Source organism: Acartia tonsa, unplaced genomic scaffold, assembly GCF_053477335.1.
Source record: "Acartia tonsa isolate MP-2025a unplaced genomic scaffold, ASM5347733v1 sca4, whole genome shotgun sequence".
NCBI lineage: Eukaryota > Metazoa > Arthropoda > Copepoda > Calanoida > Acartiidae > Acartia > Acartia tonsa.
The window spans coordinates 61,728-79,879 of NW_027649598.1; the positions used below are offsets into that span (position 1 = coordinate 61,728).

The window sequence follows — 18,152 nt, forward strand, 5'->3', positions numbered from 1 at the left end:
TGGTTGTTTTGCTAGTATGCAGGGAGGGAGGTGAAATTCTACTGGAACCAGATTTTATATAAAAAAAAATCATTTTTAGACTTAAAAACTTTGGTATAGTGAAAGTGATTTAGGTTCATCCTACTCTTCTCAAAATACTAAAATGTTTATATTTAGGCTGGGACAAAGACTTAAAGTGGATAAGGTCCCCCCCCCCCCCCCTAACAGATCTATAGTACAGATGTGTATTCAGACAACTACCTCCCTTCCTTTTTCAAAGACCTCTTTCGTCTGCTTCTAAATTATTTTATGCTACTTGGCTGTGTTAATACAAGCGACACCATTGCATTGGTTGATTTTCAATAATCCAATAGAAAGGTTGCACAAGGTTGATGCGATGGGGAGATAAAGTTCTTTAACCCTTTCTCCCTCTAGTGTTTTACTCTAATCCCCCCTCCTGCCCCAAAGTAATCAAATGTTTTGATTAAAGGCTGTAGCCAATGCTAAAAGTGGGTTAGGTTCCCCCATCCCACAAATGTATATTTTGAGGCTGGGAAAAAGGCCTCAAAGTGGTCAAAGGTCTCCCCTTTCCAAAACTATAATCTGTTTTTATTCTAAAGCTGGAGCAAAGGCTAAAAGTGGGCTAGGTTTCCCCTTCTCCCCCAAAAGAGATATATTTTCATTAAGGCTGAGGCTAAGTCTAAAAGTGGGTTACGTTCCCCTCCTCCCCTCAAAGTGCTCATATGTTCTTTTTAAGGCTGGAGCCATATCTCAAAGTGGGTTAGGTTCCCCCTCCTATCCCCCAAAGAGATATATTTACATTAAGGCTGGGGCGAAGTCTTAAAGTGAGTTTTGTTCCCCCTACCTACCTCAAAATAATCAAAATTTTATTAGAGGGCTGAAGCGAAGGCCTCCAAGTGGTCAAAAGTCTCCCCTTACCAAAACTATAATCTGTTTTTGTTTTAAGGCCGGAGCCAAGGCTAAAAGTGGGCTAGGTTCCCCCTCCTCCCCTCAAAGTGGACCAGATATGGATGAAGAATCTGAATTAGGATCAATTATCAGCCAACAACATAAACAACGAAGGTTATAATAGATGGTTAGATTGATTAATTGATAGATAGAAAGATGGTTAAATTGATTGAAAAATAGATAGATGAGTAAATGATTATATAGAAAGATTGATTGCTCTCTGAACAAATAGATATATTTGGTCAAAACCTCTAGACATAGCCTAAGAGTTAGACTTTCCCCAAGTCTTAAATATTCTTTTCTCGTATTCATTCGAATCCGGTGGATAAGAACCAGTTCTCATCCATACGAAAAAACTATGTCTAGCATCGTATTATATCCAGCTTTCTACGAATATAAAAATGTACAATCATAAGATTAAACCCAGTTTTTTTAGCCGGTGCCTTCGGCACCTCGGGGCTAAAAAACTAGTTTTAATCTCATAATTGCACATTCTATATCCGCGGAAAGCCGTTTATAATACGATGCAAGAAATAACTATTATATATTCATGCAAGGCTAAGGAAACCCTAGCAAAATTTTTAGGATTTGGCCAATTAGTTACATGGTTCAGGGTCAAATAGAAAAGCACAAAAAATCATGGAATACGGGAATAAAAGTTGATTTAAAAGAGCATTGCATAAAAGATGCTAAATAGTACAGAGAATCTTCACACAAAAAAATCTTGAATAACAGCTGAGAAAATAACATTTGTCCATCAAATTAATTAATTATATTCTTGTTTATTTCAGACCCAGCCATCATAGCCATCACAGTCATGGATCAAAGAAAACCATCAAAACTGATTTCTAAACATTAAATCTTCAGCTTGGCAGCTGTCATTAAGTCGCTTATTGAGCTGCCAAAAATATAAATGATTATTAAAGAGTAAAATATACGTACTTTTTTGGCTTATTTGTTGATGGCTGACAATCCCTATAACCTTCAATTTTCCTTTTCTATTAACAAATATAACAGAATAAAAAAAGTCTCAACAATTAATCAATTTTGTTCTAAAGGGTACTTATTTAAACTTGAAAATTAAAAAACTAATAATTTGTAATGAAATATAATATGAAATAATTTTTTTTTGCTATTAATATTTTATTAAAAATAATACATACTTTAAATACAATAATAGTCATAATCATAAACATATGGATGTAAAAAAATGAAAATAAATAATAAAAGCTTGCATTGAAGTAAATAAAAACAAAAATTAAAAATCATTAAATCAATTTAGGTACTTAATAGAATCAATATAATCAAAGATTTAAAATCATTTTTGTTTAGTTTTTTTATTAAATCTAATAAAATTGCCACAATATCTACTTGTTAACTTCTATATATTTAAATAGTTAGACAGGTTTCCGCGGATATTAAAATGAAATATTATGAGATGAAAACCAAAACAGAAATTAATTCTATGTTTTTTTTTAATATTTGTGGAAAATTTTCTGTAAATCGGTGCTATACATGTTTTGTCAATGTGGCTAAGAACCGGTTCTAATCCAGCGGACATTAATCGATTTCGAAGCCATACTGTAAATTATATTCCCATTCATTCTTAATTATCAAATCGATTATTGAAAATCTTAGTTGAAACATTTGCAAATTCTATTTCTTGATTTATCTTCTAAATTGACCATGACTCATTTTTTCTTGGCTACTGGCAAGTTTACCCGCTATGTTAGCCTTTACATTCTCATTGCTAACTTCAGTCTTCATTTTCTCATGTTCTATATCTTGGCTGCTGGCAAGTTTACCCGCTATATTAGCCTTTACTTTCTCATTGCTACCTTCAGTCTTTACATTCTCATGTTCAATATCGGTTTCAGCCATGTCAGTAACTGCTCCTTTCTTGATTATGGGCTTTTCAATCTCTCCTGTAATACAAAAATCTTTTTTATTATCTATAATACAAAGTAGAGTGATGTCCGTCTGTCTATCTGTTTGCTTGTCTGTTTGTAACGAAGGATCTCGCTAACCGCTGAACCGATTGGGTTCTCCTTAACAGGGTAGCTTCTCATAGGTCCTAGGAAGGTTTATAACTATTTTCTTGGGGGATGAGACACACCCAACCCCCCCCCCCAAAAAAATGAAAAATCCTCCCCCAAAAAAATTAAATTTTTGAAAATAAAATTAAAAATTTCCACCCCCTAAAATTTTTTTTTACTTTTTTTTCAAATCTAAAATAAGAAATTGGGTTATCAAATTCGACTCCCCCCTCCTCAAGTGCCCATAGAGGCCTCTAGGGGCGTAGCCACTAGTTATTCAATAAAGTGTATATCAATGACTATTTTCTCCATTAGAAGCGAAGCAATTAAAAGATATTTTAGGTAATCCTTACTTATAAGTAACGGTATATCTGTGTGTCTGTCTATATATCCTTTCTGTCCGTTTGTGACATAGAATCACCCTGACCGTTAGGCCAATATGTCTTAATACCTCATTTACGTTCTTGTGGGTCCTTGGAGGATTTTTTTTCTATTTTAGGAAAGGGTACACCAAACCACAAAAATAATTCTTCATAAGAAAAAATTACTCCCGGCCCCGTAAAGCTTTTGATTTTTACTTTTTTTAAAGAACATAAAGAAAGTTATAGAGTAGCAATACTACAACTGGAACCAAATCTTACCAATGGATTCCACTGCAGCCACATCAATGGCGCTGTCCACCACATGAATGTCGTCTTCGCTAACTTTCGCGGTCTTTTCTCCGACAACAGCTGATTTCCCGCCAAATATGCCTTTGTTTAGTGTGTTACTTGAGATACTTGTATAGAAGAATATAGAAGTTTAGTGTGATTACTCGCTTGTGACAAATATGATATACATTTACCAGCCTTGTACGACTAGGTTAATGTATAGAATTAAAATAAAATAAAGCAGCCAAATTTAGGACAGGGTTGAATTTTTCATCCAACGTGCAGGACGTGCAGTACTCAGAAATAACAATCATATTCCCTAACAACTTTTTGTTCTAAGGCTGTAACACCCCAACTATTGTAGAATATAGACTGACATGTCAGCAGAAGGTAAGTATTTTTAATATCTTTAATAATGGTATAGGTAGGGGTTCAAAACCATCAACTACCTAACGACGAGTGTACACTGATCGTTTTAAATTAGGAAGGGTAAATATAAATTATAATATTATATTGTTGTCAAATAAACACTTTCCTTTGAAGCTAAGCTCGCTGGTGTTGTGCTGTCCATGGCGGTCAGACTGGTGTTGATTAATTAAATGCTGAATATTGTCGATAGATGTCTCTGACCTACTCTTCTTACGCCTCGCCTGCACGTACTGAACTTTGCTGGGTCGTAGCATTGTGGTTTCACCTACAAAAAAAATATTTTTTAAAATTTTAATTTTGATAGGACCATAGGCATTTTCTATTCTGCAGAAGAGAGATGTATAAAAAAGAGAATATAGATTGATACGATAGAAAATATAAATCTAGGATCTATAGATAGATAGGTATATAGAATAGATAGATAGATATCTAGGATAGAAAGATGGCTACCTGCGGGCGTCATTTGCTTCACAGGAGAAATTCGTTCGGCAGATTTTTTGTTTCTGATCCAGTTTCCAAGAAAATTTGTATACTCGCAGCTACTTCCAATTTTATACTATTTGCAAAACTTTTATTGAAGTTTGGCGTTTATTAGTAGCAAAGCTACTCTATATTAAAGAAATTAACGTACGTCAGTCCATCCGATAAGTACAGGGATCAAAAGGGAAAAGACAAAATGACCGATAGATAGTAGTCACTGTGGGCTACAATTGAATCAAGACAAAAGTAAGTGCCGAGCCCTGGGACCTATGTAGGGTGAAAATATACATAAATCCTTGATGATTCCAGGTGGAGACAACATATTTTAGCAGGGTCTTTTGGTTTTTTTTCAATTTAAAGTTCTGAAAAAAAATTGAAAAAAATATGAAAATCTTTAATAAAAAACAAACAAAAAATAATTTGTAATATTTTTTTTTATTTAAAGATACAAACAACTTATATAAATACTATAAGCTTTAAAAAAATCACAATTTTCAAATTTAGACTTTCAATATAAAGATTTGTAGAAAAAACCTAACAACAAATTCTAACATATTTCTGATCAACATAGCAATAAAACGTCTTTTGCAAAATCTTTATCATCAAAAATAAATAGCACTTACTAAAGACTTTTTTTCATTTAAACTTATACTTTTCACATTATTTAACTTTAAAGATTGATTTTTTTTAAAAGAAAGATTGCGTGATTTTTTATTCATAATTAATTGCCTAATTTTGAGATTCAGATAAAAAACTTTACTACTTTATATTAATGGATAATCTACTAGCAGCGGCTACGCCTCTAGAGGCATATGAGGCACTTGGGTTGGGGGGAAGTCGAACCCCCCTTACAATTACAGTTTTTTTTAATGAATAAGTCAAAAACATTTATTTTGGAGAGTTGATTCTCTTGGGATAGTGATGGTACCCTTCCCCAAAATAGTTATAAACCTTACCAGGACATATGAAAAGCTACCATGTAAAGGAGAACCATAGTTCACAAAGACTCACATAGAACCTGTTACTTTATTATAAAGATACATATATACACAGAAACTCTACAATCAGAGTATGTCTGTTTGTTCATCCTTCTGTATAAAAACAATACAGAATATATTTATTTTGCTATAGCGGCTACGCCCTTAGAGGCCTTTAGGGGCACTTAAGAGGTGAAGAAGGGGTTGAATTCAACAACTATATTTTTATTTTAGGCTTAAAAAGAAAAAGTTTTTTTGTGTGTTGTGGTCCTTTTTTAAGGGGCGATTTCTCTTCTCTTTCTCAAAAAAAGTTATAAACCTTCCAAGGACCAATGAGAAGCTACATAGTAAAGTAAAAAAAGAACCATATCAGTTCTTTAGCATCAGAAAGATGGACAAACAGACATCAATCTATTGTGTATCATAAATAGTGCTTTAAAGCAGGGAGAAAAATATCATCTGGAAAAAAAAAATTTTCCTATCGTTTAAAAGTTATATCCCTGTATAAAAAAGATAGGATGTTCGTGTGTTTTTTTCTGTCTGTGCCTAAAGTTCTTGCTAACCGCTGGACCAATTTGGTTCTTCTTTATTGACCTATCTTTTAGACTGATAATAGGATCAACATATTAAGGAGTAGTTTAGTGTCTATTAATCCTTATACAAAAGTAACAGTTTCTGTGTCTGTCTGTTTGTGTGTGTGTGTGAGGGTGTCTGTCGGTACCGAAGATTCTTTGTAACCCCTTAACTGATATAGTTCTTCTTGGTTCAAATTTTTCATGGTCCTGAGAAGTTTTGAGTTTAGAAAAAATTAGTTCCTACCCAACATTTTAAAAAAACTTTTTCTTTTACATACTAAAACTAAAAGTAGGGGAGGGGTCAACTTCCCCCCACTTATCAAGGGCCCCTAGATGCCTCTAGGGGCAAAACCGCTAGTGATAAAATAATTTTTATCTTGAATTATGATTAAATTGTTCTTTTTCCATTTAATAAAATATAATTGTAATTATCAACCTCAAAGAATATCCAGAATTAGGTAATTGAATTTAACAAGGGAAAAGACAACATCCATAATTAGTGAAGCTCTTAAGTTTAAAAGAATACAAATAAAGAAAATAGCAAGTGTAACATACAGATACAAAAAATATATTAATCAGAGCGAGATGGGACAATGGGCTGTTTATTAGACTAGTCCCCATAGTTTAATATAGGAATTTGTTATTCGTTGGCTTAACTACTTAGGGGACCTGTTGCGATTTTTGTTTGGTTGGATTATTAAATTAAGTGCCCAACATTTCAACCATTAACTGAAACATACAGAAGGGTTATCCATGTATCATATTTGGGAATGTAAATCAATTTAGCGGTCATTGTCTTATCCCTTTAGATCCCTGAATAGTAATTAACAATGATCAATGGTTCTTTTTTTCTATGTAGCTTCTCATTGGTTCTTGGAAGGTTTATAACTTATTTTGGGAGGGTACCTCCACCATCCTAGGAGAAATCAACCCCTAAAAAAGGACCCCATTTCACACACAAAAAATAACTTTTTCTTTTTAAGTCTAAAATAAAAATCTAGTTGTAGAATTCAACCACTTCTTCCCCTCTCAAGTGCCCCTAAAGGCCTCTAGGGGCGTAGCCGCTAGTACCAAATAAATATATTCTGTAATGTTTTTATACAGACAGATGAACAAACAGACATACTCTGATTGTAGAGTTTCTGTGTATATATGTATCTTTATAATAAAGTAACACGTTCTATGTGAGTCTTTGTGCACCAAGGGATCTCACTAACCACTGAACCAATATGGTTCTCCTTTACATGGTAGCTTCTTATATGTCCTGGTAAGGTTTATTACTATTTTGGGGAAGGGTACCATCACTATCCCAAGAGAATCAACTCTCCAAAATAAATGTTTTTAACTTTTTCATTAAAAAAAACTGTAATTGTAAGGGGGGGGGGTTCGTCTTCCCCCCCAACCTAAGGGTCCCTATATGCCTCTAGAGGCGTAGCCGCTGCTAGTAGAGTATCCAATGATATAAAGCAGTAAGGTTTTTTATCTGAATCTCAAAATTAGGCAATTAATTATGAATAAAAAAATCACGCAACCTTTCTTTTTAAAAAAATCAATCTTTAAAGTTAAATAATGTGAAAAGTATAAGTTTAAATGAAAAAAAGTCTTTAGTAAGTGCTATTTATTTTTGATGATAAAGATTTTGCAAAAGACGTTTTATTGCTATGTTGATCAGAAATATGTTAGAATTTGTTGTTAGGTTTCTACTACAAATCTTTATATTGAAAGTCTAAATTTGAAAATTGTGATTTTTTTAAAGCTTATAGTATTTATATAAGTTGTTTGTATCTTTAAATAAAAAAAAATATTACAAATTATTTTTTGTTTGTTTTTTATTAAAGATTTTCATATTTTTTTCAATTTTTTTTTCAGAACTTTAAATTGAAAAAAAAACCAAAAGACCCTGCTAAAATATTTTGTCTCCACCTGGAATCATCAAGGATTTATGTATATTTTCACCCTACATAGGTCCCAGGGCTCGGCACTTACTTTTGTCTTGATTCAATTGTAGCCCACAGTGTAGTACATCTCCAATGATGATACACAAAACTACTCCTCCTGCAGAAAAAAATTAGTGGTTAAAACACCCAACTTAATAATTCAACCAATCAAAATCCCCAAAGTTATTAACCCAACGAATAAGAAAACTATTATAAATTTTTGGGGACTAGTGTAATAAACAGCCTATTGTCCCTTCTCTCTCTCTGGATAAGTAATTTTCTTGCTGGTGGATTTAAAAATTATGGTCAATTGACTTTACTGGTGTTTTTTTTCAGCAAAAATGTAAAATTAAAAAAGAAATAAAGTTACCCATATTTTATGAAAATAAAAAGCTTAAAAAAGAAACAATTTTTTACAATTAACAAAATTACCCCTTCAGCAAACTAGAATCATTATACGAATGAAATGAAAATAACCGATCTTATATCCAACAAGCGAATAAATCTAGAATAATTCTACTAATTTTTGCCTCAACGACTGATAAAAAATCACGTATAGGTTTCGGGATTTTTTTTCGAATTAATTTCGTTGTTGGTATAAGCTGACTTCAATAAAATTCCTGAGATGCAGAGTAGCTCCGAGTCCTGGGACTACTGTCAAACAGAGGAACGTTGGAGAAATTGAAACTCAGGTTGCTTTGAGAACTTTTCCTATAGTTATTGTCATATTTATTTTTATTGGCTTATCCCCCTCCCCCTTTTATTTTTTTAAAGTATCAAACTAATAGGAATAAAAATCTCCACAAATGGCCTAAAACCTTCTTTCATAAATACAATTGAAGAATCTACATCTCCAATGATAATAAACAAAATCAGATCTTATGTGTAATAAAAATTATTAATTGAAAAGTTTTGACACAACTATATTGGACCCACCAAATCAATATTTAATGATAGTTTTCATAATTTTCAAGCCAACTAAAAAGATAAAAAGGATGACAACATCCATAAAAGCGAAGCACTGAAACGGTAGGACGAACGGATATTAACACTTGTATAGTGTCAGAACTGAATAATCAGAATATAAACGTATAAGAGTCTAAGCAAAATTATAAGTAAATTTGTTGAAAAACTGCTTGATACAGGATAATGTTTATGGACAAACTAACATTTTTAGGACTTGATAATAGAGTTGCTTCGCTTTAATATTGAACTTTGTTGTATCAGAATCAAAAATCAGATCAATCGGATAATTAGATCACATAAAAATTTGTTGTTAAAAAATTTTAAAAACCAACATGTTTAAAATGGACGTACGAACATTCTGGTAATGATTATAGAGTTGCTACGCTTTCTAAATCGTACCTAACTACTACAGGAATCACCATACAGAATTTGAAATAGATAGGACTATTCTAACATGCCTTAATTAACAAAAAAATATCCGTCTCGGACGTACGTATGGACCGACCTTATTTATAGAAAAGCTTCGCTTTTAGAAATGAAATACATATTTTGGTACCAGTATAAATTACAGTCCCAAAAATCTGACTAAAACTATTCCTAGATTCTCCAGTATCGAAGTATATGAGATAGAATAGTATATCTGCAATGGTTACCACACCAATCACCTAAAATTATTTAATACCTATATTTGCGACTACTGTTGTTTAATACAATCTTCCAATTTTTAACATTTACAAAACGGCCTGATTAATTGCTTCAAGATCCATTAGACTATACAGTAAATAAATGTCTATAAATGACCTCAAGTTTTCTAAACGATAAGTGTTTAAAACTTATAGTGCTCCATTAATCCATAATAAACTCCCATTGGTCAAAACGATAAGACCTTTAAACTAATTGTTCATGGAATTAATTAAGTTTTCATAAATAATAAGGATGACAACATCCATAAAAGCTGAGCCAAAAATCAGAAGAGGGACAAACGAACAATAACTCTTGTAGTGTTAGAACTGAATAAGCGGAACATTAATTTGTAAGTCTAAACGAAATTGTACATAAATTTGTTAAGAGCTATATATCTATCTCTATCTATCTATCTATCTATCTACCTTCTCTTGCTGATCAGTAACGACCAGCCTGGAGACCTCCCGCTTGACGAGCCCCTCCATGACCTGTAGGACAGTGTGATGGGCCTTACAACTGTAGACTCCGCCAAACCAGGGGTTCTTGTGCTTTATGGCGTCCTGAAAATACAGGTTACGTTTACAGGGATGCCGTACGACATTGTGGTTGTAACTTTACAAAGTGTCTCAAAAATCAGCAATGTGACGTCATAAAAATGAAGGATTATTCATCTCTTTCCCACTTCTCCTCTCATCTCCCTCATTTTTATTACATGACTGATTTTTGAGACACTTTATAAAGTTACTTATGGTTGCATTTTTTATCATAATTGTGACTGCATTTAGTTGCGGTGTATTTGATGGGGTAGGGAAAGCAGAAAAATAGCCTAAACCTTAAACAGCATCTTTGTAAAGTTTCCATAAAATGGAGAACTCAATTGATTTAAAGTTATTGAAATTAGATGTTCTAGGCAAAAATCTTACTACTTTATGTAACAGAATGGTGTATGTTTTAACATGAATTTTTTTTTAAAATGGGATAGGATAGTTTTTCGTGTATTTACGTTTTAATACATTTTATTTTTTGTCCATCGTCAATTCCGTCATTATTAAAAGTCGCAACCTACCTTTAAAGGAGCATCTAAGTAGGCATAAGTTTTCTCTGCCGCTAAATTGATGACATCAAATTTTGAGTATATATGGATCAGTCGACCTTCTTCATCTACTATGGGCAGGGCTGATACCTAGATAGATAGGTATAATAGTTGATAAAGGGGTAGTTGCACGAAGTGCATTTAGTGAACTGCATATTTTTTCTGCTAAATAATTTAAATAACATTTATTGAACATTTATTTGAATAAATTTCAATTTTCTACATGGTAGTTTTAAAAATATGAAGATTTAAATACTTTTGGGATATATGTATTTGTAACTTATATGGCTGCCCTGCTTTCACAAATCAGCATGATGACTATTTTAGCTATTTATATGTGTTAGATGTCATTCTTGCAACTTGCAATCAAACTTGTTAAATGAACTTCATGCAACTATCCCTTTATATCATCCTTATATAAATGTAACAGGATGTCCATCAATGTGTGGGTATTTTATAAAAGATCTTATTAGTCTTATAAACCAATATGGTTCTCCTTTACAATGAATCTTCTTATATATCTAGATAAAGGTTTATAATTATTCTGTGGGGGTGGGTGGTTTAGTACCAAGCCTACTTAAGAGACATCGCCACTACAAAAAATCACGACAAAAAGATTTATTTTTCAGATATTAAGCTAGGAAACAATGGAAAGCGCGACAACTATCTATGATACAAAGTAGAACGAAGTCTGTCTGTCTGTCTGTTTTAAGCGTAAGATCTCGGTAATCACTGAACTATTACGGAAAATACCTACTGGTTCGATGGTGGTTTTAGGCTATTGGGGTGGATTACTCCCAACCCCATAAAAAGAAAAAATTCTCTCCGCAAAAAAAGAATTTTTTTCTTTCTGTAAACAAAAACAAATAAACGGGATGGGGAAACTCCCACCAAGCCCTGGGGCGAAGCCCCCGTAGAAAAATAACCCCTTCCCCCCTCCCTTCAATGTTTACAAAATAAAGATTCTATATAGGTAATTCTCAAAAGTAAAGTTATAGAGTAGCTACGAGTTTTAACTGCTTGCTATCGTCGGGGAGGTGTAGGGTTCGAGTCTGATCCACAATGTGTCATACTAGACACGTTAAATATAGCACATACTGCTTATATCTGCCACGTGACACTAATAGTGAAAGTAGGGGGAATGCCCTGGTCCATAAACAGGTGCAATATTACTTACCTTTTCCTCGACGAAAACATTGAGTGCCTGAATGATGGTCATATCCATGGTTCCAATCTTTATATCTCCAAAAGTTCCAACTTCGGCCTCTATTTCATTTTTACAATAACATTTCTATCTATTATTCCTTAATTCGAAGTAGTAAGGTTTTTTGTCTTGGGTTAAAGATCTCCGATAGGGTTGAACTTTACAGAGAAGGTTTATTAAGGTCGTTGGCTGGTTTCAGGCTATTTTTTTACATCTCCTAGAGACTAGGGGCGAATAAATATAAAAGTAATTAAATGTATGTTTGTCTATCTGTCTGTAGCTGTGAATCTCGCTAACCACTGGATTGATATTGTAAGCCTTTACAGTGAAGCTTCTTATTCGTCAAGGGAAGGTTTATAACTTTTTTTGGGGAGGGTACCTCCACTTTTGCAAAATATATCACCCCTGGAAAATTAACGAAACCTCCCACCCCAAAACAATTTACTTTTATTTTTAAAACTAAAACTTTTATCTAACCAATCTTACTGTAGACAGCTTTCCGTTGATATTAAAATAAAAAATACTAATAAAACCAGTTTTGTATGCCCCCAGGGACTGAAGGCCATGGCTAACAAAACTGGTATTAAGTTTATGATTTATATTTTAATATTCGTGGGTAAATGTCTGTAATACGATGCTGTACATGATTTAGTATGGCTTTGAACCGGTTCTAATCCATCGGAGATTAATCGGTTTGAAAATATTATTGTTCCTTTGATGGATCTATGCAGGAAGTTGACCAGCTTTATATTTGGAAAATAGCTCAGTGTGTATTTTAATATCAACTTCTGGGTTAAAATAAATAGGACGTTTCCACTGGCCACGTCGACAATTGGCAATCTGTTTTAGAAAATTTGTGTCATCCTAAGCAAGGTTTTTCTATAATAAGGGTAAGTTTGTCAAAAAATTAGTAAATAATTTTGTCACAAGGGAAGGGGGAGGGGGGGATATAGGACTGTAAATTACATTGGTCCCAAAAGCTTTTAGAATACTTTATTATATATCATTTGTTGGCTTACAAAAAAAATGTAGAATTTTATTGAAATCTTGATTGCATTGTACAAACTAGCAGTCTGAAAATCTTATATAATTTTAATATACAGAAGGAATAATTTGTTTCTGAATTATTACGAATTTAGCGAATTCGCGATTTTTTTTACAAATTTTGCGATTTCGCGATTTATTCGCAAAAAATTGCGAAGATGTAATTATACCTCTTGGGCCAAAGCCCATAGAGGCTAGGGGCAAAGCCGCTAGTTTAATATATATTTTGTTAAGAAAATGCTTACATCAATACTAGAGTTACTTATAGAGTGGCAACGCTACTTTATAATAAACTATATCGGCTACGCCCCCTAGAGGCCTCTAGTGGCACTTTAAATGTTTGTTTTTATTTCAAATATCTAATTTTAGAAGAAATAAAATGTGTATGTTGCATTAATGTCTTTACGTAAAAGTGAGAATATCTCTTTTAAAAATAATAATAAATTTTTTTTGTGATTTTTCTTGGGAGGGTGGTGATAATCTCACCCAAAATAGTTATAAACCTTACCGGGACCTATGAGAAGCTACCCTGTTAAGGAGAATCCGATCGGTTCAGCAGTTAGCGAGATCCTTCGGTACAGACAAACAAACAGACATTCTGTTATTTCATTATAATGATGACACAAATTTCCTGTGAATTTTTTTGGCCAGAAAAGTGGAGGTTGCCTCCAGGAGAGAGCTTTCTGCAGATACAAATTTCATTTCACCTCCAGGTTCATTTTCCTTGAGCAATATAGAGTATTTTATTAAAAAGGGCCCCGTTATAGGGTAGGTCCGAACGTTCGTCCGTCCAAGATAACTTTTTAAATTAAACATTTTATGTCTTGAGAGTCTTATCGATTTTGAGCTGGGAATAATTATTCCTGTAACAAAAATGTACAATTTAGAAAGCATACAAAATTGTACCTATTTTCCATACTAAAGTTAATTATTTTTAGGTTTCTAAAGCAAAATTCTATTTTATACAGTCATCCTATTCACTTGATTTTTGAAATATGGACTCCCAGGATAATTGAACATAATTACATTTTTGGAGATTAAAATATATAGTTGAAAATTGTAGACACTGCTAGTATGAACCAACCAATCAAGTATAATGAAATTATCCAACAAATGAAAAACGGATCATGGCAAGAAAACAAAGTAACTGGTTACGTCATATTTTCACAGTAGCTTTTGATGTGTTATTTTAGGTTAGGTAAATATTAAGGATTGACCCGCATGGTTAGGAAATAAGCAGGGGCTAGAAATGGGAGAAAAGCTACTATGAAAATACGACGAAACCCGCTACTTTATTTTCTTTTAATGATCCAAACTTTTGATACCCAGTAAAATTTACAGTCAAATGTCCAATCCCTCATAATCTTTTACCTGCATAAACTGTAGGTCTGTTTGAGACTCTTCTGGACGTATTCCCTTCACATCTTTCAGTCGTTGCTCCTCAAATGCATGCATGGTTTCACCAGACCCTGAAAAGCACAATATAGACGTCCAAGGATAGGGGTAGAGAGGTGTTAACCTCCCTCGAACTTTGAAAACCCTCACTTCACCCCTTTAAAATTTTAAGAAATACATTAGATTACCCCCCTCAAACCTTTCAAACCCCTAATATCACCATCCTCATATTTTTTTTTTAAATACATTAGATTAACCCCCCCCCCCCCCGCCCCTCATATCTTTAAAATCCCACTTAAAATATAAAGCTTGAACGTCCTTGTAGCACACTTGTCCTAAATTAATTCATTTATAATTAGGGATGGAGGTAACATTGGGCTGTTTATTAAACTAGTCCCCAAAGTTTTGTAATAACTGTGAACAGAAATGAATAAACAACAATAAATATTACCGAGATCTTAATAGTTTTACCTGTGTAGTTTTTCTTCAGAATTCGGATAAAATCTTCATTAAGAAAAAATTAGTTTAGCATTTTCTTTTTAAGTGAGAAGCTTTTATATTATTAGGGTCGGTCCGTCCATACGAAACGGATAGCTTTTAGACTAGAATTGGACTATTGGTTTCCAACTTAGATGATGATTCCTGTAACAGGTACTGTTTAGTAAGTGTAGCAACTCTATAAGCTCTAACAGAAAGTCCGTACGTCTTTTAAAGCTGGATGATCCTTTAATTTTCGACAACATTTTTTATGATATCGTATCGTATTCATCAAATTTTTAAAATTACAAATATTCTGACTTTTTGAGTGGCAAAATATGCAACTTAATTTTTTTATCCATCCAAAATCCAGGTAATAAAGGTATATTTTTCAATGGGGGATGGGACAGTAGGCTGGTTATTCCACTAGTCCCAAAAGTTTTATGATAACGTTTTCTTGTTAATTGGTTTTGGGGACTTGATTTTTAATTGGGTGATCATGAAGTAAAGTGACCACACGTTTCAACCATTAATTGTAATATAAAGAAGGGGAAATTTTGTGTATCGTCATTGGTGATGTACATCAATTTGTCGGCCATCGTCTTATCCCCTTTAGATGCCTGATATTTTAAGGTCACCAAAAATTGCATTTCACGAAGTCACATTCTTTATGCCTTTTTGGTGATATAGATACAGTTTTGCTACTCAACATTACTTTAAAAATCTAATAATTTTTCCCTGTGATTGTGAGCATTCCCACGTATTTTTTCTCTTTATTGTCCCAGAGGACACAGGCTCGCACCCCAGTGTCTACCATGGCATTGAATGCTTTCTTCACAATCAATCTAATAAAAAAAACAAGGATCATAAGAGCGAAGCACAAAGTCTATTTTAAATATACATACGGACAAAGTGAGTTACAGAGAAGATTATCTATTATCATAACAAAGAAAAGAAAGAGAGAGAATATTCAAAAACTTAAAATCACGAAACCCTAAAAAAAGTTGTAACAGGAAAAGCAGCTAAAGAGCTGCTTAAAAGCTGTCAGATTACCATAGATTTTAATGCACAATGAAGGGAATATGGAAAAAAAGTGTCTGCCTTGTATCTTGAATAGGAGCCGAGAAAATCAAGTATCTCTGTTATTAAAATTACATCCGGGTTAGCCTAGGAGTTGGTGTTTCCTTAGTGTATAACGATAAAAATAAAACTGAGGAAACCTTAACTCTTAGGCTAGCCTCAGAAATTTAATAGGATTCTATCTAGCCATTTATCATGTATTCTTATAAAATCAAACTTATAGCTGGTGAAAATAACTATCCTTAACCCCTCTACCATCTTAACTCCATACCTCTCCTCCTTTTTTGGATGAACGAACTGACCAACAAATGACGTCCATATTAGCAAACTAAATTAACGTTAATTGTTCTCCTGTCAATAAATCTACGTATATCCTTTGTCCATTGCATTAAACTTTTTTATCTATCTATTAATCTATTTGGATCTACTGCAGTTCACGGTAAAATATTGCTGGTAAAGAAGGCCTACAAATAATCTGAAATAGCCAAGATCCAATTATGCACAGAGAAAGCTTCACTGAAGAAAAAACGCGTGAAATAAGCCTTTTTCGCGCATTTCTCGGCACTGCGAGATAATTATGCATTATTGATTTATGGCTATTCCAGATTATTTGTAGGCCTTCTTATGCTGCTTAAAACAGTGTGCGGGCATGATCTGTACGTTCAGTAGTTTGGCAGCTAGCAGCCTTTAAAATTCATAGATTTTTGGCAATATTCGTTACTAGCAATATTTTACCGTGAACTGCAGTAGATCCATCTATTTATCTTTCTATCTATCTATCTACCTCACCTGTTATCAAGAACGATCAGTTTCGTGGAAGTCGGCATGAGGTCATAACATTTGAACAAACTAAAAAAGTTCTTCAGTTTTTGGCAATCTTCATCGCCCAATGAAACATCTCCTGTTTGAATAACATACTTTTAGAGTTGCTGCACTCGTCCTTTTTAAAGCAACTTAATTCTGGTCGGTCTGTCCGTAATGAATAGCTGTCCTATATAAATTGGCATGATGATTCCTGTAACAGTTAGGTACAATTTAAAAGGCTCAGCATTTCTTTTATCATTGCCAGAAAAGTACATTTAAAACGGTCCTACGACAAACGCAGGAGTCGGAGTGGACAAACTTCGGAGTGGAAACTTAACCTAACCTATTTTATACAATCTTATAGGTTTTTTAAATGCCTAACCCCTGCGGGGGGCTTATTTGTTCATTCATATCTTAACCTGACCTAATCTGTATAGAAATACTTAACAAAATTAATATTTAACACTCCTGCGTTTGTCCACTTCGACGTTTAATTTTTGATAATTTCTTATAAAAAAAATAATCTTAATATTATATTAACAGGATGTTTTTAAGGTCATTGAACTGATGTGCTTCTCCCTTACAGTAAAGCTTTTCATAGGTCCAGGAATAATTTACAACAATTTTGGAGAAGGGTAAAACCACCCTTCCAAGAGAAATAGTCTCTAGTATAATATTACCCCCAAAAATATTTGTTTACTTTTCTTACTAAAACTAAATCTAGATGTGTAGGGTCGACTTCTCCACCCCCTTAGGTGCTTCAGGGGGCCTCTAGGGGCGTAGCCACATATAAATAATTACAATAATTTGCAGAATCTAAAGCATGTTTCCCTGATTTAACATGGCCTAGCGACGCCATCCTTCGCCTCCCAGGATCTGGCGTTAGTGACATTATTTCTGAAATAAATGGTATATCCAGTATCGCTTCGAAACCGATTAAAATCCGGTAGGTTAAAACTTGTTCTCAGTCATAGGCGTCCAAGGGGGGGGGGGTAATGGGGCGATTACCCCCTCCAAACGAATTTGGGGTAGGCACCCCCAAAATTTTTTTCATTTTACTCCCCCCATTTAAAATTTACCCCTACCCTGGGGGTGCCGTAGGCACCCCCAACTATTTAGGAGGGGGTATTTACCCCCCTAAAACCGAATTACCCCCCCCCCCCCCCAAAAAAAAATAAAAAGCTTGGACGCCCCTGTTTTTAGTCATACTGAAAAGTTATGTATAGCATCGTATTATACCTATCCAGATTTCTATGAATATAAAAATGTACAATCATAAGATTAAAACCAGTTTTTATAGGCATCTCGTTGTGTTATGTTATAATTATACATTTTTATATCCGCGGAAAGTTATTTATAATACGATGCGATAA

General features: G+C 33.6%; 3 protein-coding genes and 1 long non-coding RNA gene across 5 annotated transcripts in view; 1 reads left to right on the forward strand and 3 right to left on the reverse strand.

The window, feature by feature from the left end:
- Nucleotides 1-2,087, forward strand: part of LOC145311319 (innexin inx2-like) — a 36,743-nt gene extending 34,656 nt beyond the window's left edge. For both annotated transcript variants that reach the window (XM_080150525.1, XM_080150526.1), the window contains exons 14-15: nt 947-1,062; nt 1,740-2,087. In XM_080150525.1, coding sequence (XP_080006651.1) covers nt 947-1,062; nt 1,740-1,800 — 177 coding nt within the window. In that variant the 3' untranslated portion in view covers nt 1,801-2,087. The remainder of the gene's footprint in view (nt 1-946; nt 1,063-1,739) is intronic.
- A 219-nt stretch (nt 2,088-2,306) lies between these two features.
- Nucleotides 2,307-3,948, reverse strand: LOC145311325 (uncharacterized). Its single transcript, XM_080150530.1, has 3 exons — nt 3,914-3,948; nt 3,626-3,762; nt 2,307-2,873 (listed from the first exon to the last, which is right to left on the reverse strand). The coding sequence occupies exons 1-3, from the start codon at nt 3,946-3,948 to the stop codon at nt 2,617-2,619; spliced, it is 429 nt and encodes a 142-aa protein (XP_080006656.1). The 3' UTR covers nt 2,307-2,616.
- A 171-nt stretch (nt 3,949-4,119) lies between these two features.
- Nucleotides 4,120-4,639, reverse strand: LOC145311321 (uncharacterized). The gene is made up of 2 exons (XR_013876620.1): nt 4,514-4,639; nt 4,120-4,328 (listed from the first exon to the last, which is right to left on the reverse strand). It is a non-coding gene; the product is annotated as an uncharacterized LOC145311321 (long non-coding RNA).
- A 3,986-nt stretch (nt 4,640-8,625) lies between these two features.
- Nucleotides 8,626-16,879, reverse strand: LOC145311318 (5'-AMP-activated protein kinase subunit gamma-1-like). The gene is made up of 11 exons (XM_080150524.1): nt 16,765-16,879; nt 15,634-15,740; nt 14,890-14,922; nt 14,395-14,492; nt 13,655-13,746; nt 12,692-12,819; nt 11,953-12,041; nt 10,749-10,865; nt 10,108-10,242; nt 9,593-9,663; nt 8,626-8,740 (listed from the first exon to the last, which is right to left on the reverse strand). Exons 1-11 carry the CDS (start codon nt 16,800-16,802, stop codon nt 8,641-8,643), a joined length of 1,008 nt encoding a protein of 335 aa, XP_080006650.1. The 5' UTR covers nt 16,803-16,879; the 3' UTR covers nt 8,626-8,640.
- Nucleotides 16,880-18,152: the final 1,273 nt, after the last annotated feature.